Source organism: Oratosquilla oratoria, chromosome 4, assembly GCF_046742065.1.
Source record: "Oratosquilla oratoria isolate Oo_2021 chromosome 4, ASM4674206v1, whole genome shotgun sequence".
In the NCBI taxonomy this organism is placed as follows: Eukaryota; Metazoa; Arthropoda; class Malacostraca; order Stomatopoda; family Squillidae; genus Oratosquilla; species Oratosquilla oratoria.
Window position 1 is genome coordinate 82,070,266 of NC_134780.1, and position 25,000 is coordinate 82,095,265.

Sequence of the window (25,000 nt, forward strand, 5' to 3'; positions counted from 1 at the left end):
GCATTGTTGGCACCTGGCAACAAAGACGTAGAAAACTAATGTAGTCAGTAATGAAGTCTTGTTTTCTTTGGTTAACGTGTCTATTTCTGATGGCCGCTTATTCAACTATACACGCGAATTAAAAACTCTTTTGATACCAATGCATCCTAGCAATGCGTCGAAAAACTTGTTTTCCCAATTGTACTCAGCCGTTCAGCATGGCATTTCTGACTATATAGTCTCTGATATAGATATATATGGATATATATACATATGTGGTGTGTATGCGCACATGTGATTATATCCGCGATCACATATCACTTTGTATTTCACTCGGACCTGCATCCACATGTTACACTGGATCATGACTCATTCACTCGACTTAATGAGAGTTGTTGGTCACATCTAGGACGGTGTTTGTTGAATAAAAAAAAAACTCCCTCGTTGTTATACTCTAAAAAAGAATATACATTTCGCTTGCACAGCCGTTACCGATGACACCATCATCTCCCAAGTTGTCCTGTTCCTTTTCGCGGGATTCCAAACCACCTCCACGGCGCTCAGCTTTGCTGCGGGTCTTTTGGCCAGACATCAGGAAGTGCAAGAGCTAATTCGCGAGGAGCTCCGAGGTCTGATGGAGACTTATGGAGAACTCAACTACAAGGCCATAGGAGAAGCCAAATACCTCGAGGCTTGTATACACGGTAAGTCTGACTGTATACCAATGGTTCCCACACTGCAGGGTACATGATATGATAGTTTTGGAGTGGTAGTTGATGGGAGAACGAGGAATTCAGGGAACCGAGAAAACAATATACATTGGAAAAAAAAAAACACAAAATAAGAATAAACGTGGTTTGCCTTCTTGTAGGACTATGGGATCATCTAAGTTAGACCACCCACTTTCACTGGATAAGTACATCTTTCTCTTTCTCTTCCTTTTCTTTTATGGCCGTGTGTAGGGCAAGTATTTACCGCGGTTCAGGAAACACGAGTGGAAAGTCAGCGATGATTTTACTTTCATTAATTTTTACTGTTTTCTCACTATTCAAAAGGAGAGATCACAACCAGAGACCATCCCCCTCCTCCCCTTGTAACTACTGCTACTAGATTACATCCAGCACAGTTTCCTTCCATTTTGTTTACTATAACACAAGTTTTCATTAATTTGGTTTTCAAACACTATCTGGTCGATACTACTGCTATCACGACTAGGCGGTGTCACACAACAATGACAGCAGTTGCAGATCTTAATTTTAAAGACTTAAATGGGAGAGGGGAAGCTAGGCGAAGACAGTTCGGCTGTCGTTGGGTCACGCTATGAACGAAGTTATCAAATTTGCCCGTGTGTGCTGGGACAGCCGGGGTGTACGTTGCCAGTGATCGATGGAGTCTGATGGTGACCCTTTTCTTCTTTTCCAGAGGCGCTGCGGCTCTTTCCGCCAGCACCGGTTACCGAGAGACTCACCACCAAAGAATACACGTACGTTGACCCTCTAGTTATAGATATAGCATGGCCTAATCCATGGGCAATTTTTATTTTGTATTATTTGCTCTCTTCGTATTGCACTCTGATCGCCCAAAGACCTGCATGTTCTTTTATAACAGTGCCATAAAATCACTATAGTCATAATTCATTTATCTCATTACATCACACTACACTATACTTAACTTCTCGTAGAAGCGTAGATTAAGTTGTGAAACCTTGCTGTGGAAAATCTTTGACTCGCTGCAATGCTTTTGACCCAAGGAATTTGATGGGGAGGGGTGCAAGATAACCCTTAATCTCCAAAGTGGTGACATTAGAGGAGTCGCTAATTGGGGTTCATTGTGACGTGTGTGGGCGTGTGTCCTTTGTCTGTCACCTTACAGCAAAGGATTAGACCTACGCCTCCCCGGTAACGGACTGCAGCTACTGGATCAGTTGTTGTACTGTATGAGCATATAGATATATATACATATATATATATACATATAGATATATATACATATATATATACATATATACATATACATATATGTATATATATATATGTATATATATATGTATATATATATGTATATATATATATATATATATGTATATATATACATATAAATATATATATACACATATATATATGTATATATATATATATATGTATATAGACATATATATAAGGCTTTTTCTCCCTTACATGGGAGGGTAGCCAAAAAGAAAAAGATCGAGACAACCCTCGATGGAGGAGGAGAGGAAGGGGACGCCCACACAGGATTCCTGGCTGCTGGGGCAAGTGGATCGAACCTGTCGAGAGCTGTCTGGAGTGGGAAGGAAGGAAGGAAGGAAGGGTGCCTGCATGGGAGCTTGCCTGCTCGGAGAGACCGTGAAGTGGACTGATGCCGGAGTGTGAGTGAAGTAAAAGGCTCCCTGGCGTCTGCCCCAATTGATTTTGATGGTGAGGATTAGAAGGAGTCAGCTTCATGTATATTGATTCTATAACTTTTTATATATCTATTGCAGAATTCCCGGAACTGACTTGATAATCGAGAAGGACACGGTGATCGGAGTGCAAATCTGGGCACTGAACCGGGACCCCAGAATTTGGGAAGACCCAGAAGAATACAAGCCGGAACGCTTCCTCCCTGAAAACAAAACCCCTGAACAAAACTTTGCCTTCCAATCCTTCGGCCAGGGACCCAGAAACTGCATCGGTGCGTCACTCAGAATTTTATATATGTATATATGCAACAGTAATCACAAAAAACACGTGAATAAAGATTTTTGCTTGTAACCACGAGGAAATTAAAGATCGGAATACTGAACGTTTTCGTCTATTAAGACATTTTCAAAGTACTTCGAAAATGTCTTAATAGACGTTCAGTATTCCGATCTTTAATTTCCTCGTGGTTACAAGCAAAAATATGTATAAATATATATATATATATATATATATATATATATATATACATGTATGTATGTATATATATATTACACACACACACACACACACACATATATGTATATACATATATATATATAATGTTATATATAGGTATATATATATAAGTATACATATATATGTGTGCGTATATATATGTGTGTGTGTGTGCATTCACGAAGAACTCATAATCGGAATAAAAGGAAACTTAGAAGAAAGTATAACTTTTATATTTTGGCTAATAGCTATAGCCCTCTTCAGGAAAGTACAGGTTATAAGAAATGGTTGAGACATAAATACAATTGAGATGTAAGTGGAGGAGGAACAGGTATAAATTAACACAAGATATTCTGCCACGGAGGACGGAGTCAGAAGGTAGGGGATATGTGGTCAAACGGTAGAGGTGTGAGGTCAGAAGGGGTGTGGTGGTCAGGAATGGTTGTGGAGCAGGATCAGGAGGGTGAAGATTTTTAACCAATGGCTCACATCTAGACGTGAGATTATGTCCAGGGACCATTGACATTTGGAGATATTTAAGTTCGGGCATTCTTCTATTCAGGCGGATTCAATCATTTTCTCCTGAAGCTGCAGATGGATTTAAACAATATTTTGGCCTTGTCCCAGTCAAGACTATGATTTTTGTTGCTGAGATGTTGGAACGCAGGGGAATTTCCCTGGGCATATCTAATGGATCTTTTGTTCTCTGTTAATCTGTGTTAAGATCCCTGCCGGTTTGGCCAAGGAACAATAAATCACAATCCCTACGTGGTAGGCTATAAACTCCTGGAGTCTCAGCACCCCTTAACCTTTGATGGACATTAACAATTTGTTTGTGTACAGTATTAGGGTAATGATAATCAACTGTGAGGCGGTTGTTGGGGATTAAATTAAAAGAAGGATTGATGGAGTTACAATAGGGCTTTTAACGTCTTAGAAAGAGGATTGTGTGGTGGGAACTGAAGTTTCATGGTAGCTGTCTCTAGCCTTGCTGAGGGCTTGATCCAGTAACCAGGACGGGTATGCTAACTTCTACAAAAGTTGCCTTTTGATAAGGTCAATTTCCTGGTCCAAGAATCTAGGAGTACAAATCCTAAAAGCTCTCAGAAAAAGGCCGGAGTCAACACTCTTCTTGACTTTGTCGGGATGGTCACTGAAAACGTGAATATAACAACCTTAATGGGTATGTTTCCTATGAACTGTGAAAAATAAATCTACATCAATCCTTCTAATTAATTGATACACACACACACACACACACACACACACACACACATATATATATATATATATATATATATTCATATATATATATATACATATATATATATACATATATATATATACATATATACATACATACATATATAAAGGGGATCTGTTGATCCCAATCGGTTTTGAATTTAAAGTTGGTGGATAATTAGTTCAACTTGTCCAAAAATACCTCGAACGCAACAAAAACAGCAAAAAATATCATAGTATTGACTGGGACAAGGCCAAAATATTGTTTAAGTGCACCTGCAGCTTCAGGAGAAAAATTGTTGAATCCGTCTTAATAGAAGAATGTCCGAACTTAAATATCTCCAAAGGTCAATGGTCCCTGGATATGATCTCACGTCAAGCTGTGAGCCGTTTGATTAAAAATCTTCACCCTCCTGATCCGCTCCCCAAACTTTCCTGACCCCGCATCCCCTCTGACCTCACACCTCTACCCGTTTGACCACATATCCCCTTCCTCTGACTCCGTTCTGCGTGACGGAATAACTTGTGTCAAACTATACTTGTTCCTCCTCCACTTACATCTCAATTGTAATTATGCCTCAATCATTTCTTGTAACCTGTACTTTCCTGAAGAGGGATATAGGTATTAGCCTCACAATATGTATATATTTATCTATTTATCTAATTATCTATATAATTATCTTATTCTTTTTGTTCTGTCCATCAGGAATGCGGTTTGCTCTTCTGGAAACCAAGCTGGCGCTGGCGCACCTGGTCCTCAACATGAAACTCAATGTGGCGCCCGGCCACGAGGGTCCTCTCGAGGTCGACATCTCTTTGAATATGATGAAGGCCAAGGGCGGCATCAATCTAGTCTTCGAGCCAATTCAGGCGTGAAGGGAGGAAAGAAGGGACGAGGGAAGGAAGGAAGGACGACTTTTGACGTCGTGAGAGACCAAAGGAACGATAGGATTATTTTTTATTTGTTTATTTTTATTTTATTTATTTTTTTGTCTTATTTTATCATTGTTATTATCATTATTTTTTTTTTTTTTTTGCTGAGTGGTCCTTTCCGCGATCCTGAATTTTTGTATTAAAATTCATACAGTTTTATTAATATTCAATTAGTTGGAAATAAAACAAATCAAAGTAATTTTCTAAAAAGGCTAAACCTTTCTGCAAGAGAGTTACTATCATCAACAAAAATTGTGAAATTGAGACAATGAAAAAAGAAAATAACAATAACTAAATGAATAGATAAATGAATGAATAGGTAAATAAGTAAAGAAATGAATAGATAAATAAAATTAGAAGATCTTCCATAGAAAGACACTTCGATCCTTGAGTGATTGATTGATTGATTTTTCCTTAGGGAACGTCACCATGGCAGATGGGGTGTACAAGCGAGTTGTCTATATGTTAAACAAAGCATGTAAAGGTATTTTTTATTATTAAAGGCAAGCATTTATTACAAGTGTGTATTTTCTCTTCACCTGGAACGGAAACGAAACGTCAGATCGTTTGACAAAGCCGTTATTTCGCCCAACTTGAATCCGAGAAAACTTTCTTTGATTTTATTGAGCTGATGGGACAATCTAAGAAGCCAGATGAAACTCATCTCGATTAACTCCGATACGATTATTTTAAAGCCCCCTGGTATTATTGCGTTCCTGTATTTTTTATTTTATTCTCGTCCCGGGACTCATGACCGCTTTTCCACACTCAGAAATAGGAGATTCCAATGTCGAAAGGGCCCTCAGTACCTAAACATCACCTGACTAAGTGCTTTGCTAAGCATAAACTGTTGCAATACTGAATGTCGAGGATCGATAGTGTTGGACGCTGCCATCTATATGTAATGAAACCATTGAAAGTCTTGAAGGGAACTCGGGTGTACACACCCGACACGCTAAGACCTTATGGTCCTTGTACAAATGTAATTTGACAACTATTGTACATCGGACCTGTATTGGCCATATCAGCCCACCTAACATGTAGTCCAACACGGATGTATAAGTGAGAATGACATCAGTAAAGTATGCCAGCGTATTAAAGAGAATAATCAAGATGGCGTCCACTAAAATAAATAGAATCGTCTTGGGTTAGAAAGAAATATGTAGAGCACGCCACTGTATATAAGGAGTTGGCATTAGAAGTCTACACGCAAAGCAGCGAGAGAAGAACCGAACATTTTAAAGAGTGTGTGGTGTGATAAAGAGGTGCTAGACCAAACCGGATACACTGGGAGTGTGCCCCGCTAGCTATGGAACTAGGATAGCACGCCACAATTTCGTGGTGGGCCCCCTAGCTTCCGTGCTGTCCGGATGTTGATCCCACCTTTGAGTTACTGCAGGGCCTAGGAAACCTGGCCTGGAGGTCAGACGAAGAAATTTCGGATCTATCATCGACGATCAGATAGCCGCAGACGCTGGGTCCACCTCTGCGGGTGCTGCACACGACTTTAAAAGGCGTTATCATCATTCAGATCTCTTGAATAGGGAGGCTGTCCGAGTGCAAGGGTTGGGTGAAGCTGGGGCATAGGCGAGTGGAGGAAAAATGATGTCGACGGCCACGTTTAAAGGTTTTATCGAACTGAGGTATTTTTCCTCCACCTGTTGGAGCACATTTACATCCCGTAGCTTTCAGGAAGGAATATGATATTCTATACATTTTTGTTGAGAATTCAAAATTGTTTACCATAGTGATTTTATGGCGGAGAAAGTTCTGGAGGTGGGCAGTACCGCTAATTAATCTGAGTTTGGGGGAAAAATAGCCCAGTGTGATAACCCTTTAACTGGCGGGGCTACGCGGCACGGGAGTCTTGCACCATCCTTCGGACCCTCGGTATAAATGAGGGTGAACTAATGAGATAGAAAACCACGGAGCAGTATGAAGCTAGCTACCCTTAATATCGGAACTTTGAGAGATAAAGAAGAAGAACTTGTTGATGTAATGCGTGAGAGACAATGGGATATAATTGGTCTGGCAGAAACTCGCACTAAAAACATGGGAAAAAGACACTACATGAAAACTTTGTCTTGATTCATAGTGGAACAGAAGAAGGAAAATACGGAGTCGGTTTTATGGTGACTCCTTATTTAGGAGATCGATTCATGGAAGTTAAATATGTCAGTAACAGAATAATAGGAATTACATTAAAGCTGAAATATAAGAAATTAGATCTGATACAAGTTTATGCCCCGCAACAAGGAAGAAGTGCTGATGAGAAGGAAGAATTCTATGAATCGCTACAAGCCACAATAGATTCATACCCTCCTCCACACCTGCTAAATTCTTCAATACCAATATGACTAATTTGAGGTAAATTTAGTAAGATTTTAATTATCTTATTTTGTTTAACCTGTAGCCAGGACTGGTTTTTTCTGCTCAAACTACTGTACCAAGAGCTACAAGCGTAATCAAAGTGATGTTGTAACAATGCTGAGACTAGAAGCTTCTTTGTTTCCAGATCAAAATTTCTGGCTTTTCTGTACAAAAATTTGACTTTATGTGAACACTTGGATACAATCTTATCCGTTATGGCATTCCCTGAGAGGGACTGATCTAAGGGTATTCCAAGATAGGTTACCTCTTGTTTTGACTCCAAGACATTAACTCCACATCTGACCTGTACATTGCTGTGTTTCCTGAGATTGGGTTTTGATGCGAAGACAATTCTTTCCGTTTTGCTGAGGTGTAAAGACAGCCTATTATCTATGAGCCACTCCTGGACCGATGACAGTTCGACAGTTCGACAGTTCGACAGTTCTCCTCTACTTCAACTAGGTCCCTACCTGAGGCAATTAAAGCGGAGTCGTCTGCAAATAGCAGTAACTTACAGTTCACCGCACCTGGCATGTCGTTAATATAGACCAGGAACAGTAGTGGTCCTAGAATTGAACCTTGTGGCACACCACAAGTTATCTCTCTGTCATCTGAGCAGGCTTCATTTACCTGTACTAGTTGTTTGCGACCTATAAGGTAGGACTTGAACCAGCCAATATTCGCCACTTCTAATGCCTGAAGTTTTTTTTAATAAAATATCATGGTCCACTGTATCAAATGCCTTTTGTAGGTCCAACAAGACTAAACCCGTGTAATTACCTCTATCGCATTCCTGTTTTATCAGATCGTAAAGGTATATTAAGCTGGTGTCCGTTGAGTAATTCGTTCTAAACCCAGATTGCATACCGTATAGTAGATTACGTTTCCTGAGGTAGGTATCTAACTGATTGTATACAATACGTTCCAATACCTTGGAAATAATACCTAGAATTGAAACAGGCCTGTAGTTACCTGCCTCAGTTTTTGCGTTTTTCTTATACAGAGGTGTCACCCGAGCCCTTTTCATGTCGCTTGGGATAAATCCTGAACCTATAGACAAATTTATTATGTGGGTTATTATGTGGGTTATTATGTGGGTCTTTCTGGTTGGAGAAAAGGGTGGAGGAGAAAAATTATTGGTACACGGAAGAAAAGTCACGCCCTTAAGGGGAGGCACTTATTTATAATGGTCAAAATTATTGGATGAATTAAGTAGTGACGTCGGAGCAGAGCTGGCTTGGTGAGTGAATTGGGGATCCCAGGTATACTTAAACTAAGTTGTAGAAGTAGTGAAGTAACTCAAGAAAATAATTAAACTGTTTTAGATATCCTACAGAAGCATATACTAAGTGGCATTTGACTAAGTAGGGCGAAAGATGCATGGGGCCTACAGATGAGTGACTAACTAACAGACAATGATGAAAAGAAAATGAAGGGAAGAAAGAAAACAAAATAATTTAGATGAACAGTTAACAGAATTGAACCAGTAATTACGGAGAGAAGGGAACGGAAAGTGATAAGGTCGATACCATGTATCATTCTACTGATTTTAGTGGATTGATGTCCATTCTATAAGACGAAGACCAAAACTGTACTGCATAGTCAAGGATGAGTCTAACTAAGGCTAGATAGAGTTTGATAATTACTTCTGGACTCTTATTCGTAATCGTTCTAGCAATGAAACCTAATGCTCTGTTAGCTTTATTACTGGTGCTAATGCACTGTTTCTTGGATTCAAGTTCAGGACTTACTAGAACTCCCAAGTCTCTCTCATACTCAGTTTTCTCTAAAAACGTATTATCGAAGCTGTATCTATTTTCGAGATTGTGTAGCCCTACGTTTAACATGCTGCACTTTGAGATATTGAAGTTCATTTGCCATTTCACCGATCACGTGAACAATATAAGATCATCCTGCAGAATCTCTGCGGTGTCTCCTGACCTAATTAGGCGTCCTATTATAGTGTCGTCCGAAAACTTACTAACACCACTATTAATCACATTTTCCAATTCGTTTACCTAATAATGAAGAATAAGGGACCCATAACCGAGCCCTGGAGTACCCCACCAGAAATATTCCCCTACCTGGATTTTACACCATTTATGGTGACCCGGTGTTTTCTGTCGCTCCATCTCGCTTGTCTGCCAACCTCAATTTCATATTTACGCTTTGTCGTGCTCGTATCTTTTTAACTAGTCTTGCCATATCGTTATATCTGGATCTAAGGTGTGTTTCCCCGGTTTTATTCTTACGTAAAGTCCTCCGTTAGTTCCAATCTCATGTTTCAGCCTGTCCGTCATCCATTTGGGAGTATTACTATTCTTCCGTATTGACTTGAGGGGAATAAGTTTATTTTGTGTATTTAGAATTACAACTGTTAGGTTACTATTATTTTCATCCAAATCGCTGACCTGGCTGTTGACTTCGCGTCCGCAAGTGACCTGACCCTGGGTCGGTCCAGTAAGTGATCAAATGTCTTATATAGACTTGTCGAAATTGGCTCTCTTAAGGTCCGGTACATGAACGTTATTCGTACTTTTAATTCTTCCCAAATAATATTAAATCTTATTTCTTGATTATCGCTAGAGCCTAGGCTAGCTCCCACTCTTACGTTACCCGTTAGGTGCTCATTATTAGTTAAAAGTAAGTCCAGAGTATTCTCTCCCCTCGTAGTATTGGTAATCATTTGTTTTAGGAAATCATCCTGCAACACATTTAGTTAATTGAGACGGGTTTCGTCTGGCTTCCTATGGTGTCCGCACGGCTGAAAAAAAAAAAACTTGTGACAGAAATAATATATTTGCAAGTCAAATGAGCCAAAGGGTCAAAGGGTGGCTGACGAAAATCAAGGTGGCCAAAATAACGATCTGACATTTCACTTCCGTTCCAGGTAAAAGAGAAAATACACACCGTTACATTTTTTATTTAAGATATAAGCAATTCGTTTACACATTTCATTTAATATGGTGACATTCCCAAAGCAAATAAACTGGGTGTAAACTATAGCGAAATTTAAAATAGCTATTTACCACCCTTCCCTAAGAATCTAAGTGTTCTTTTGTAGGGATACTGTCAGTTGATCTATTCTAGTATTTATTTATTTGTTTATTCATTTATTTTTTATTCATTCATTTATTCACTAACCAATCAATTGGTTAGTTAATTGACCGATTGTGTTTAACTATATTAACTGTTTAAGTATCATATTTGTTTCTGCTCATTTAATTAATTAATTAATCAATTGATTGATTCATCATTTCATATCTATTTATTAATTTATGTGTCTGTTTTATCTATTCATTTACTTATTTGTTTATTTATTCATAATTTATTCATGTATTGTTTACTTATAACTTTCATTGTCAATATTTCATACTTTCTATTCGTTATTTACAAATTTTTATTTTGTTGATAATGGAACCTCTCCAACAGAAAGGATTTTAAGATTTTTCTTTTCTTTTCTTATTTTCTTAATTCTAAAAAGCATTTTATGTTGAACCATCTGAATATCAATCAAACTGTATATTTCTTTTTGTAGAAAAAAAAAATCCTAGTTAGTTCTGAACCTGATAGACTTTTCACTTGGTGCTACTTACAATATGTCATAGGTACTGTTTTTGTGAACTTTATTAATTATTCTTTATTTCATTTGTATTTAGCAAGTTTACAAGACGTACCGCCATTCTTGTGGCATAGTTTCGAAAGAGACAATATTCAAATGGAGGAAAATAGAATTATTTTCATGTGGCGCCCTGTCGCGACTTTTTATTCTTCGGGTCCCTTCTTCCCTTTGATCTTCCAGTGACGTCACGTTTCCCCCAACCCCGACCCTGCGTTGTTTTGATGTTGTTAATGTTGTCCATTGTACGATCCATGGTGATGATATTTGACAGTGTGCCAAAGATGTAAGGCTGTGGGAGAGCTTCTATGTCAAGGAAATGCCCACTGGGAAAGATTTCTATTGTGTCGTTCCCTTGATCCTTTCATCACTACTCCAAGAGTCGTCCCTTCCTTCCTCCCTCCATTCCTTCCTTCATGCTTGAACAGGTCCGAAGACCAGATTGATACCATCCTTGGCCTTCATTCCATTAAAAGCGACTTCGATCTCCAGAGGACCCTCGTGGCCGGGCGCCAGGTGGAACTCCATGTTGAGGACCAGGTGTGCTAGCGCCAGCTTGGTTTCCAAAAGAGCGAACCGCATTCCTGACGAGGGGAGGAACAAAAGGAAGAAAATAAGTGAACAAATAAATGAAATATTAGATAAGTAGATGAATAGATAGACGAATGAATAAATGAATATATAAATAGATAAGTAAAAAAAAATACATAAATTAATGAATATCTAATATAAAACAAAATATCTGATATTCTTGATGTAGGGAGAAACATGGCGAGCCCCATTCCTGAAAAAGGTAAAGAAAACACATTACAACACACACACGCACACACACACACACACACACACACACACACACACACACACACACACACACACACACACACACACACACACACACACACACACACACACACACACACACACACACACACACACACACACACACACACACATATATATTATATACATATATATATATATATATATATATATATATATACATATATATATATATATATATATGTGTGTGTGTGTGTGTGTGTGTGTGTGTGTGTGTGTGTGTGTGTGTGTGTGTGTGTGTGTGTGTGTGTGTGTGTGTGTGTGTATGTATGTATAAAATGCAGAGACTCTATACATAGCCACCAACAACTGCACAAATAATAGAATAGGTGGCATTAAACTGTCGAAGACAACAGCATTACACACAGCAAAAGAATGGAAGAAGTTGGGGCATCAGATCACATGAAGAATCCCACGTGGTGCCAATCCGACCAGCTCGTGGGACTTCGAGCCTCCGTAGACATTAAAACAAATGACCTATTCTTGTACCCCTTCACTCCCCACACATTTTTTGGTTTTGATACCAGTTTTTCTATAATGTAATCATTCTTTCTGAAGAAGTACCTCAGTGCAAAATTGGTCAGAAAATAACTTTTTTGTGTTTTCCCTCTACTCCTCTTACAACCTGTCAGGATGTTTTCTCATATCTACACACACACACACACACACACACACACACACACACACACACACACACACACACACACACACACACACACACACACACACACACACACACACACACACACACACACACACACACACATTCCAACCCTATCACACTCCACTCACTTCCACCCTCTTCTCTCTCTCTTATATTGGCACCTCCTGGATGACGGGTCATTTCTGCACCTTGTCTTCTGCCCTGGGTCAGAAGCAGTGTCGCAAGACACAGCACATCCACAGCAAGGCCGCTTCATTAAATCGGCGAACCCCCTCTCCATCCCCTCATGCAGAGAAGGAGAAGACGGGGAGAAATCACATCGGACTGCGTCATTTTTTTTCTCACAAATACTACCTCACCCCCATCCCCAACCCATTCTACCTCATGGATCACATCCTCTATATACAACAATTCTCCATTCACCCCTGTCTGTCTTTTCCCGTCCTTCCTCAACAGACATTCCCCTCTTCCCCAAAGCCCCTTTTCCCCCATCCATCCATCTCATTCTAGGTCGCCCCCTCATGTTCACTCCCCCCACATCTGACTTCCACATCTTTTTTACTAGTCTTTCTTCACTCATTCTTTCCATGTGTCCAAACCATCCTAATACTCTTTCATTAACCCTATCTCCCAGCTCTCTTCCCACCCCCGTTCTCCTCCTCACTTCCTCATTTCTCACTCTATCCAGCCTAGTAACCCCTATCATACTTCTCAGACACCTCATCTCAAACACATTCAAACTCCTCTCTTCCTCTCTTATGTTCCATGTTTCTGCCCCATACAGTGCTGTCTGCACAATCACTCCTTCATACAATTTCCACTTAGCATCCATTCCCAAATTTCTATTTCTCATTACACTTTGCAATCCACCAAGGCATTTACTCGCTTCTCTCAATCTACATTCTACCTCCACCTCCACTCCTCCTTTTCCTGCCACATTCGCACCTAAGTATCTAAAACTATCCACTTCCTCCAGTCTCTCTCCCTTAATACTAACTTCCAGACTGCTGTCACTTTCACCCCTTATACATCTCATCATTTTACTCTTCTCCACATTTATCTTCAAGTTTCTTCTTTCACACACTTTCCCAAACTCTGTCACTAGATTCCTTAATCCCTCCTCTGATCCTGCTACAAGCCCAGTATCGTCAGTAAACAACAGTTGGCTTATCTCCCACGTTTCTCCATTTTCTTTAAACCTCTCCAACCCCTGACCCACCACCCTTGCATTTACCTTTTACACTACCCAACCTTTGTATAAATTGAACAACCAGGTGACAGAACACATCCCTGACGAAGTCCCACCTTTACCTCAAACTACTCACTCTCTCCATTTCTAATCCTGACACACACTCTACTACTCTCGTAAAAACTCTTGATAGCTCCTAAAAGCTTTCCTCCTATCCCATATATCTGCAATACCTCCCACAGTGCCTTCCTGTCTAGCCTTTTCCAGATTCATGTAAGCCCAAAAAACATTCTTACTTTTTCCTATAGCTTTCTCACATATCTGTCTTGCCACAAAATCTGATCTATGCAACCTCTACCTGTCCTCAACCCACAGCCAGTCCACCATCACTATACCTCCTTTCTTTCAGACATTCTACATGACATCCATCCAGACCAGGTGCCTTACCTGCTCTCTTCTTCTTGACAACTGCCTTCACTTCATTCTTCCTTATTTCTCCTCCATTTTCCTCACTCATCACTCTCATTTTCTTAGCACTTTCCACCGCAGCTACCTTTCCCTCCCTATCCTCCTTCACATTTAGCAACTCCCTAAAATACTCTGCCCATCTTACTCTCACTGCCTTCTCTTCCATTATCATCTCTCCATCTGCACCTTTTACCTTTTCTTCTCTACTTGATTCGCCTTCTCTTCCTCTCTTAATTTCTTTCCAAAACATATTCTTATTACTTTCAAAATTTTGTGTCATATTCTTACCCCATTTCACATCTGCTCTCCTCTTTACCTCCTTTATCTTATGCTTTACTTCTCTTCTCTTTCCTTTGTACCTCTCAAATGATTCCCTCATCCTATTTTGTAACCAATCTGTGAAAGCTCGCTTCTTCTCTTCTACAACCTTCTTTGCTTTCTCATTCCACCACTCACTACCCTTCCTTCTATTTCCTCCCATCCTCCTTGTTCCACACACCATCTTTGCACACCTTATGACTCCCTCCTTGAACCATCCCCATTCCTCCTCCACTCCTAGTTCTACTCAATCCTTCACTCCCTCCCACTCCTCTCTCAGCTTCTTGTACTTCTCCTTTTCTTTCTCATTTAAGCAGTTCACTCTAAGCACATCCCTACCTTTTCCTCTTTCTCCATCTATCCTCCACTCTCAACTTACCTTCCACCAGAAAATGATCTGATATTCCCCCACTCTCCCCTAAGAACATGTACATCCTTAACCCTTCCTATTACACTCCTATCTACCACTACATAGTCCATTAACGCTCTCTCTACCACCCTTCCATCCACCACCCTCTCCCATGTGTATTTATGCTTGACTTTCTTCCTAAACATTGTATTTGCTATCATCAACTCTATAGACACATCTCCACCATCAACTCTCCAACACGATTCTTTTCTGTGTGTGTGTGTCTGTGTGTATGTATATATATATATATATATATATATATATATATATATATATATATATATATATATATATATTTATATTATATATATATATATATATATATATATAATTCTGGTTGACTTACCGATGCAGTTTCTGGGTCCCTGGCCGAAGGAATGAAAGGCGAAGCTTTGTTCAGGGGTTTTGTTCTCAGGGAGAAAGCGTTCCGGCTTGAAGTCGTTCGGGTCCTCCCAGATTCTAGGATCCCGGTTCAACGCCCAAACATTGGCCATGACCACCGTGCCCTTCTCGATCTTCAGATCAGTTCCGGGAAGTCTGCAAGAGGAAAATCTTTAAGTAGAAAAGGAAGAAAATCAGGGTTAGTATTCTTAAAACTGTTCCCTATCCAGACTTTGTTCTGACTGAACAGGTGATTATGATTTGTTCACCCTTTGCCCGCCTTACAAAGTAGCAAAACAAGGATGGGTCGGTTGGAATTGCGAGATTTAAACTGTATTGTCCTCACTTCCGTATGTGTATATTATTGTACGCAGACGAAGTTGAAGGGCAAGAAGGACTTATCCTTGATTATTTCATTGCGAATATTCTCTAAAGAGCCTGCGGCTTTATAGTTTTCTTCGGTGACTTTACTTAGGAGGTATTCAATGGTTGCCGACGTTGCTGAGTGGCATGGTTTTGTTTTTTAAGGGCAAAACGCTGTGCTCAAGCTGCAGGGTGATTAATTTGGATTGGTCGCAGCGATCACAGGAAGTGTTGGTATGATGTGAGCATCACTGTTTAGCTGGCATGGAACAATGGAAGAGCTCGGGACGAGGTTAACTCCGATTGGCTAGACCTCGCCGAGTGGGGTTCGGTGGCCTTCTATTTGCCAGTCGCTTGAAAATCATCCGCTTGGATATTCATGGTAGGTTGCTGGGCCTAAATATAGAGGGCTTCTATGAATAACAACCCACGAAGATCCCGTTCATTGTTCATTGTAGCTGTATTTAGGTCGTCTTTTCTTGCTAATAGTCTAATGTGTTAGATTGTGTTATGTGTCTTAATAGATCACCTGTTTAAGTGACAGATTAAGCGTCATGTCACAATTGTTCTTGCATTGCCATTGTATGCGTGTGACATCCACACCCCTCACTACTGCAGTTGTACTGGTAAACAACATGGCCTTCTTGCAATGGTGATCTGGTGATGTTGTATTGGTTGCGTATAACTAATATATTAAGACTATACTTCTTTTATCGCAGTGTTATGATAAAACAAAGTGCAGGTCCTTGGACAATTAAAGAGCAAGATTCCACGCTGCAACTCGAAGAAAACAAAGAAGAAATATAAAAGTTGTCCATAAGTTAAGTCACGCCATATCTATACCCAAGAGATTCAACGTACTTGTATTCTTTGGTGGCGATTCTCTCGATAATCGTTCCAGGTGGATAGAGCCGCAGCGCCTCTGGGAGAGAGGAAAAAAAGGTGACCATCAGACTCCATCGATCACTGATAACTTACACCCTGGAACACATGGGTAAAGGGGACAGATTCCTTCACAGTTTGAGTCGCCCAGCGACAGTAGCAACGGCCTTCGCCCTGTTTCCTGTCTCCCTTTTTAATTTCTGAAAATAAGACCTACAACTTCTGTCCATATTGCGAGTGCACATGGGTGCTGTTTTTGTTGGTGGTCGGCCTAGCGAGGTCAGTTGCCTGCAATGACGTCATGGATTTAACTTCTCCTAAGAGGCTTAGTGGCTAACTACCCATGATCTTGAGTGAGATGTTATTACAGGTAAGTGCAGTTTAAATGAGTTTGTCGTGCATTTGGCCACCTCCCTGCACCCTCCCTCTCCCTTTGTTTGTGTATTTATTTGTCTATTTATTTACCTACCTTTAGAAAATGGTTTAAGCAAGTGCACACATGGCTTTTGTGATCAAGAAACGTTCGCATAATGTGTTTCCTATATCATGGAAGCTAGTTATTGAAGAAATTGGAAGTTGGAGTTTAAGAAAGGAAAATAATAGAAGAGCTCAACGTGAGCTCTTCCATCATATGTTATATTAACAAAAAAGTAAACTACACGAATATGTGTACACCATAAGTAAACTATACGAATATGTGTATACCATAAGGTAAAAATACACGTTATAAACCTATACAATCATTCATTGTAATTATTTTATTCCACGTGCAATCCTGGTTGAAGTTTAAACTAAGGTCAAATGTGCATACGTTTCGTGTGTATAAATTCTCCGTGCATAGGATTTTTCTATGCTAAAAGATAGCACACTGTATGTTACTGTTGTCTTTCCTGCCACTCATGGCGGTTTTCTATCAGCCAGTTGGTGCGTGCAACACGAGCTCGGCCGCCTCGTGCCTCGTTCGCTGTTATACAAGGGCCGACGGAACCCTCTGACTCCTGCACTCCCGACGGGAGCGATGAGGCCTTGGATTTCAAGAAGGTATTACAGAGGATAATAGAAGACCCTATAATCCGAGGAGCATTGGCATCTACGACTCATCGTAATATGCCTGATTAGTTACATGATGTAGCTGTCTTGTGAACTTGTAGTAAGACCTTTATACTGTCCTCTGTAGCAAGGGTGACATGCCCTCTTTTTCTTGTAGCAAGGGTGACATAAACCCTCTCTTACTTTTGTAGCAAGGGTGAAATAAACCCTCACTTAGTTTTCTGGCAAGGGCGAAATAAACCCTCCAGGGCGGCCTCACATGAAGCCCGCGGGAGCCACTCCTCCCCTCGTGGTAAGGACCCCTAAAAAGCACCCGGCGGCAATAACCCTCTTTCATACACAACTATCTTTTAATTTTTATACAGGCATCTCTTCCCCTCCTACAACTACCGATCCCGCGCGAGCGAGTGATCTTTTTTAGGCAGTCCACTGTCCACTGATCGCTTCGGAATCCAGCGAAGAACCTCTCCACCTCTCCCAGCTACTTGACGCGTGGACATCGAGTACAACAGCCGTTTCTCCTCACGCACCAGGAGCCACAAGTCGCTCCCCTCAGCGCCCAACTCCTGGCGAATCATCACAGTCAAGCCAAAGTTCCGTGGGCCGCTCATTACGATAAAGATATTGGCTCCCTGGGCCACGCCTACCAATCTGTAAACAAAACACTCCTCCACCGATGTTTACGTTCCAGGCAGTCCTTGCCCCACATTTCTATCTCCTGACATTTGCTTGTTAAACACTTACAGGACTGTAATGACTTTAAGCTGTCAGAACATAGATTTAGCTTGGCAGGGGGAAGATACATTTTGTCAACCGCATCGACAATGAAAGGAATAGATATGTGCTAGTATGTATCAATTCTTCGTTTACAGGCCCGTGCTAGTGACCTGTCACGCGTCCGGATAAGTGCACCCCTATCCGTACCAGCAAGAACTATGATCAAGATCTTCCATACATCATAGATACACTTTCCAATTAGTTTGAGTTTTCTTTAGACAAGTAATTAATTTCTCATTACATAAAGATATCACAAATATAGAAAATTGTTGAATGTTTTGGACATTCAATGTTTTGGCACATGTTTGGTCCCGAAGGTGCTGAAAAACGGTACTACTATTATGTGTGTGTGTGTGTGTGTGTGTGTGTGTGTGTGTGTGTGTGTGTGTGTGTGTGTGTGTGTGTGTGTGTGTGTGTGTGTGTGTGTGTGTGTGTGTGTGTGTGTGTACATATACAATTCAAATGACCCACGCGCTGATCACTGCGTTCGGAATAACGGCTAACAATAAAGCGTGTACCTTTGTGTCTCATATAGTTTTATATCATATATATGAAATTGATAGTTCTGATGAATATCCATAATTTTCTACAACTATGTCATCTAGTAGAGAAACGTAAAGGGTAAGTTTGACATTAGAACAGAAGTTGATGTGCTGTAGCTAAAAATTATCGTTGATGATGTACTGGTGAATATGGTACGTTTTCACTATAATCAAACATAAGAGTGTAGTGTTTACATATGTTATTCTATAGTTTATTATTTATATATTAATTTACTTACTTGTTTATTTATTTACTTATCATCTACTAATTTGTTTATTTATGGTATTCTGTATTTTTGTTTTCTTTATTATATGTTATTTATGTATTTACTCAATCATTGTGTATTTACTTATTTATCTATATGCTTCTTTCATGATTTATTTGTTAATTTATTTGTGACTTTGTTTCCTTATTTATTCATTTTGATCCAGTGATCTGTACTTGATTTATAGCATTATTTCACTGTTTTTGGTAAACCTCGAAAACTTCGAACAGTCGGACATATCAGACCGATGCCCCCATTTACCTGTAAAATCGAGGGGTGGGTGAACAAGATCATGCTGCAATGTGTCACATTCTTTTCTGAGTCACTCGCTTTTTCTCTCCTCTGCTACCCTTTCAAGATTGCCACAATACTGTACCCCCGGTTTGGGAACCATTGGTATATGATCAAACTTACCGTGCAGACAAGCCTCAAGGTATTTGGCTTCTCCTATGGCTTTGTAACTGAGTTCTCCATAGGTCTCTATCAGACTTCGGATCTCTTCGCGAAGTCGCTCTTGCACTTCACGATGTCTTGCCAGAAGACCCGTAACAAAGCTGAGCGCCGTGGAGGTGGTTTGGAATCCCGCGAAAAGGAACAGGACAACTTGGGGGATGATGATGTCATCGGTAACGGCTGTGCAAGAAACGATATGTATATATTCTTTTTTATTGGATAACAACGAGGGAGTTTTTTTTCAAATATTCAACAAACACCGTCCTAGAGGTAACTAACAATAATTCTCATTAAGTGGAACGAGAACGAGATCAAACACTAAAAGAGAAAAATAAGGGTGAAGTGAGATTGGGCATGAGAGGAGCAAACGATGTGTATGGCTCACATTGTAATGAACATCTCGGTAAGTTCAGACTGCTCAAATCACGGCTATGATGGTGAAGTAAAGGAAAGGACAGAAGGATATGAGTCGAACGTTATGCGAATTTTAAGAAAAACTCTATGTATTGAATGAGTGAGTCATGATCCAGTGTAACATGTGGATGCAGGTGCTAGTGAGGTAAAAAGTGATCTGTGATCGCGGGTGAAATCACACACGCATGGGTACACATATACACATCACATGTGTGTAATAAATGCATGTATGTCTATATAAAAGGACGTATGGTCAGAAATGCCATGCTGTGCGACTGAGTACAATTGAGGAAACAAGTTCTTCGACACTTTCGTAGGATACATTGGTATCAAAAGGTTTTTACTTCGCGTATATAACTGAATAAGCATCCATCAGAAATACTCTCGTTAACAAAACAATAGACTTCATTACTGACTACAATATTTTTCTACGTCCTTGTTGCCAGGTGCCAACAATGTACCTCACCAGAATGTGTCGAGAACCTACTTTCCTCATCTGTATAAGAGAAGATAAATCACTTTAGATCCACTCACGATATTTGCTCTTCGCCGTGTCCAGGCCGTGTTCTTGTTTGGCCTCCAGCATCAAGTCTATGAAATCACCCCTCCTTTCGCTATTCTTCCTTAATTTTAGGGTCTCCTTTGCGGTCCTAGTGAAGATGTTAATGGCAGGATCCAAGAACCTCAACCTCAGGAAACAAAAAAGTCGAGGACTGATTATAAGCAGAGCCAATTTTAAAACCCCCAATATTCCTGGGGGAGTGGTAATTTTGTCAGCGGCTATGGCAAACTCGTCCTTTTCGTTGTCAATGCAGTTCGTCTCAATCCCGAAGGCGGAGGTAGCGATGCCGTCCAAGGTGAAACGATTAAAAAGACTGTTCATCTCCACTTTGTCCCTCGTGATTCCTTCCCTTAAACACCAATCGATTAGTTTCTTACACTTGGCCTCGATCAAGGGAAAGATCCCTTTCAGCTTCCCCGAAGTGAAGGTAGGGGACATGGTCGACCTCAGCCTTTTCCACTTTTCTCCTGACAGTGAAAAAAGCGTTTCTTTAAAGAACACCTCGTCCGAGTTCCCGAGATGCAAGGGTCTTCGGTCCACAAAATGATCGAAGTCCTTTACCATGATGCTCTTCAAAAGAGATAGGTCATGGACGACCAAGGTAGGCTTGAGACCTTCGTACCATCCCATGTAAGGAGACTTCGACTTCATCAAATACTATGTGGGAGAAAGAAGTGCTGATTAATTTTCCTTACAAAAATAAAAGCAAAGCTACAACTCCTTCAATACGTTGACTTAGACGATGACATTTTTTCTATTGAAAAAAAAAAGATCTTTGCAGTTGAATTGGGAGTTAGGAAAAGACGGGTTGCGGTAGAATGTATGTACATATGCCTCAATAGTATATAAAACAGGCTCTTCTGGTAGAGAGGCTCGCAAACTGAGCCAACCTGGAGACCATAGCTCACCACCAGCTGGGAAAGCTTAGGAATGGAGGGGTGGAGTCATAGAGGTAGTAACGGAGAGATTTGTGGAGAAGGGAATAGTAAGAATTAAAAGTGATGAATATATCTATTACTGGATATTAGTTTTTGCTCATGAAAGAATGTTGTGTGACTGGTCCATAATAAAAGTCGTGAGATAAATCCAGTCAAAACAGTAACTTTACATTTTAGACACTTCAACGTTCGCGTAGGTAGTGACTGAATCATGTTCAGACTTCTTCGAAAAATATGTTGGCAAACTGAATCCGAAAAGGACAAAGAGTTCTGGAGTTCTGCTGCTAGCAGGTGCTTTGTGTCGCAAATACCTACTTCATCAGAAAATTACTGCACAAGGTCAGCTGGCAGCACCCGAGGTCAAAACGTTGGCACCAACTAGACCTGGTGTGAGAGAGGTCGAAGTTACACTTGTGAATCACACTCATGTATCTCAGAGTGCTAGCGGTGACACCAACCAATCGCTGGTCCTGTGAACCGTGAAGGTCAGGTCAGCCCTAAGGCTCCCAATAACTCTAACAAGCAATCATCTTAACACAACCGCAATGAAGTCGAATGCAAGCCTCCAAATCTTTCGGATTGGATGGTCGTACAAAAGGCGATGTATCAAACTGCGAGGGAAGAATTTGGAACTGCTAAATGCAGGGGGCTGGGGGGGGGAGGGTTCTGGTTCCTCGCAAACGCCGACTCGCTGTTGACCCTCCTCCAAGAAAATAGATCCGCTCACCAACAACATAAATTACGCGCAACTCGCTCCTCTTACGAAAGAATGAAGAAGGCGATAACGCTAAAAAAAAAAAAAAAAAAAAAAAAAAAAAAAACGCAAACTAGAGTTGGAACGACTTTTGCCTACAGATCCAAACAGCCTCTGACATGGGTGATCGCGAAAGGTATGATGGGATCGATATAGCCATTGGATTTATGTCCAAGAAAGTACTAGGACCAATGTGTGTGGATGTAATGCCTCAACAGTGTACTATCACAGCCCAGTACTACACTGATCACGTCCTTCCTCGAGTCCTGGAATATCAGGCCAAGACTGCACCAACCCGTCGCCGATCGCGCCTTTTGCTGCACCATGACAATGCTGCCCCCCACAAAGCTCGCCTCACTGTGCAGTTCCTGGAGCAGCAGGGGATCACACTTCTCCCCCACCCACCCTACTCGCCTGACCTTGCTCCCTGTGATTTTTGGTTGTTTCCAAAGATCAAGGGTGCGATCGCAGGGAAGCTGTTTCATCGCATCCAAGATCTGGCGCGAGCAGTCAATTCAGAGCTACGAGGTATATCAGCTTCTGAGTACCGTGAGTGCTTCATTAAGTGGCGAAAGAGGATGGAACGTTGCATAGAGGCAGGAGGGGAGTACTTTGAAGGAATGTAGGCCACTATTTGGATTTACCTCTGTACCGTGAAAATATATGGTATCACTGTCATTACTTTTTGATCACCCCTCGTATGTCCTTTCAAATCCACCACTGGCACCCTGATAACGAACATAAGTCAACAAAAAACCCACAAGAGTTGAACATTACTTAGACCTTTATACCCAGGCAAAACTTATCAACGACCAAGCTATTACCAGCATTCCCAGACTGTTAACTAATCTCTTAAAACAATGAATTATTTCAGCGATCATTGCATGGTTACTAAGTCAATCCTATTCGTTAACCACTCTCTTCTCAAACCAGTTTGTACCTATTTCCTTCCTAAACCTAATATTGTCCTATTTAAACCCATTACTATGAATCCTGCTCCTTTATCTTAATATGATGACTTTGCCTGCATCCCCCTTGTTAAAACCCTTGACCCCATTTGAATACCTCTATTAGATCACATCGCATTCTCCGTCTATCCTTGTCTTCGTACTGTAAATTTCTAAGCCCTTTTATCATTTTGGCCACTCTCCTCTGTACTGATTCCAGCAAATAGATATCTTTTCGATAGGACGGAGGCCGAAACTTACCCTATAGTAAAGGATAGGTCTTTTGTCAGGTAAGATTTAATGACTACGTCTGCATTTTTTTTTCTTTTTATTGTAACGGTCCTAACAATAAATCCTAATGCCCTATTAGTCCTATCCCTAGCACTAATGCTAGGAATTCCTGGATTTGACGCCCGGACTCACTAATACTCCTAAGTCCTTTTTACATTCTATTTTCTTTAATATGACGTTATCTAAGCTATACCTGTCAGCTGGGTTGTGTAATTTTACGTTTAACACACTGCACTTTGAGATATCACCATTTCACTGACTATGTAGACAATTTATTAAGATCATCCTGCAGTATCCCAGCATCTTCCCTCGACCTGTTCTAGTATCATCTGCAAACTTACTAACATCACTATTGTTGAAGTAGTTCATATACATATTAAACAATAAGAAACCTGAAACCGAGCCCTGGGGATTTTACACCGTTAATGGTGACCCGCTGTTTTCTGCTGGATCTAGACAATCTGCCAACAACCAACGAGCTCCAGCCCAGTCTTCATCCTACGGCAAAGATCCCGGCCTCGATGGAATCCCCGTTGACCTGCTTAAGTGCTACAAATAACGAATCTTTCCTCCCCCTAATGCATAATATATTGTGCAATTGCCGAAGAGAGTGTTCTTTTTCAAAGGATATTATGGACGCAAAGATTACCACTTTATACAAGAGCAAAGGAGACAAGGGAGACTGCAACAACTACAGAGGGATTTACTTGTAAGCGTCACCGGGAAAGCACTTCGCCAGTTATTCTGGCACGCCTCCAGATCTTTGGAGAAAAGCTTTACCCTGAATAGATCCATTACTTATATTATCTTCTCATATATCATTAGCACATACACACAAAAAAGTCATGTATCAGGCAAGCACCGTTCCGAGGAAAATGACCCTCAACGAAACCTGACTCGCACATGTGAACAACTTTCGCTACCTCGGCTGATCATGTCCAATGACTGTTCTGTCTCGAGCGAGAGAGATCAAGATTAGGATCAGGAAAACCAGCTACAACTTCCAACCGACTAGAGCCTTGAAAAAAACATCATCTCACGCAGCACACTAAGGGCAACAGTTAAAATGCCAGCGAAGTGAGCGTACTAATTTATGAATCTGAAACCTGTCCGTTATACATGAAGCAGTAGAAAAAGGTTTAATGCTGTCCTTCAGCGTATTGGTTGCAGCTCCATGCTCAGTCGCCACAAACTGAAGTGTCACTGGCTCTGCAGTGTTCACCGGTTACCCGACGGCTGCCAACTAAAGGTAAGTAGCCGCTGCTCGGGTTCAAGGATGCATAAAAAAAAAAAACCAGACACACACAGAAAACGACTGGGTTTCCAAATTGTCGACTGGGAACAGATAGAATTAACAGAGTAGGGTGGTGCGCCCTTCCGTGTGTGTATAAACACTTCCACTTGGATAATATGGGAAACCGTCCTCATATACAT

The 25,000-nt window shown here is 40.7% G+C and overlaps 2 protein-coding genes across 7 annotated transcripts in view; one reads left to right on the forward strand and one right to left on the reverse strand.

The window, feature by feature from the left end:
• The window catches only part of LOC143024982 (cytochrome P450 6k1-like), a 13,409-nt gene extending 7,820 nt beyond the window's left edge, over positions 1-5,589 (forward strand). The window contains exons 3-6 of the mRNA XM_076184532.1: positions 465-683; positions 1,402-1,462; positions 2,480-2,670; positions 4,843-5,589. Coding sequence (XP_076040647.1) covers positions 465-683; positions 1,402-1,462; positions 2,480-2,670; positions 4,843-5,012 — 641 coding nt within the window. The 3' untranslated portion in view covers positions 5,013-5,589. The remainder of the gene's footprint in view (positions 1-464; positions 684-1,401; positions 1,463-2,479; positions 2,671-4,842) is intronic.
• Positions 5,590-10,346: 4,757 nt separating this feature from the next.
• LOC143024983 (cytochrome P450 9e2-like) overlaps positions 10,347-25,000 on the reverse strand; it is an 18,398-nt gene continuing 3,744 nt past the window's right edge. For 5 of the 6 annotated variants that reach the window (XM_076184536.1, XM_076184533.1, XM_076184537.1 and 2 more), the window contains exons 3-7: positions 20,609-21,293; positions 19,622-19,840; positions 16,552-16,612; positions 15,293-15,498; positions 10,347-11,642 (exon numbers count right to left, since the gene is read on the reverse strand). In XM_076184536.1, coding sequence (XP_076040651.1) covers positions 11,473-11,642; positions 15,293-15,498; positions 16,552-16,612; positions 19,622-19,840; positions 20,609-21,293 — 1,341 coding nt within the window. In that variant the 3' untranslated portion in view covers positions 10,347-11,472. The remainder of the gene's footprint in view (positions 11,643-15,292; positions 15,499-16,551; positions 16,613-19,621; positions 19,841-20,608; positions 21,294-25,000) is intronic. The other variant, XM_076184534.1, reaches the window with a different exon arrangement.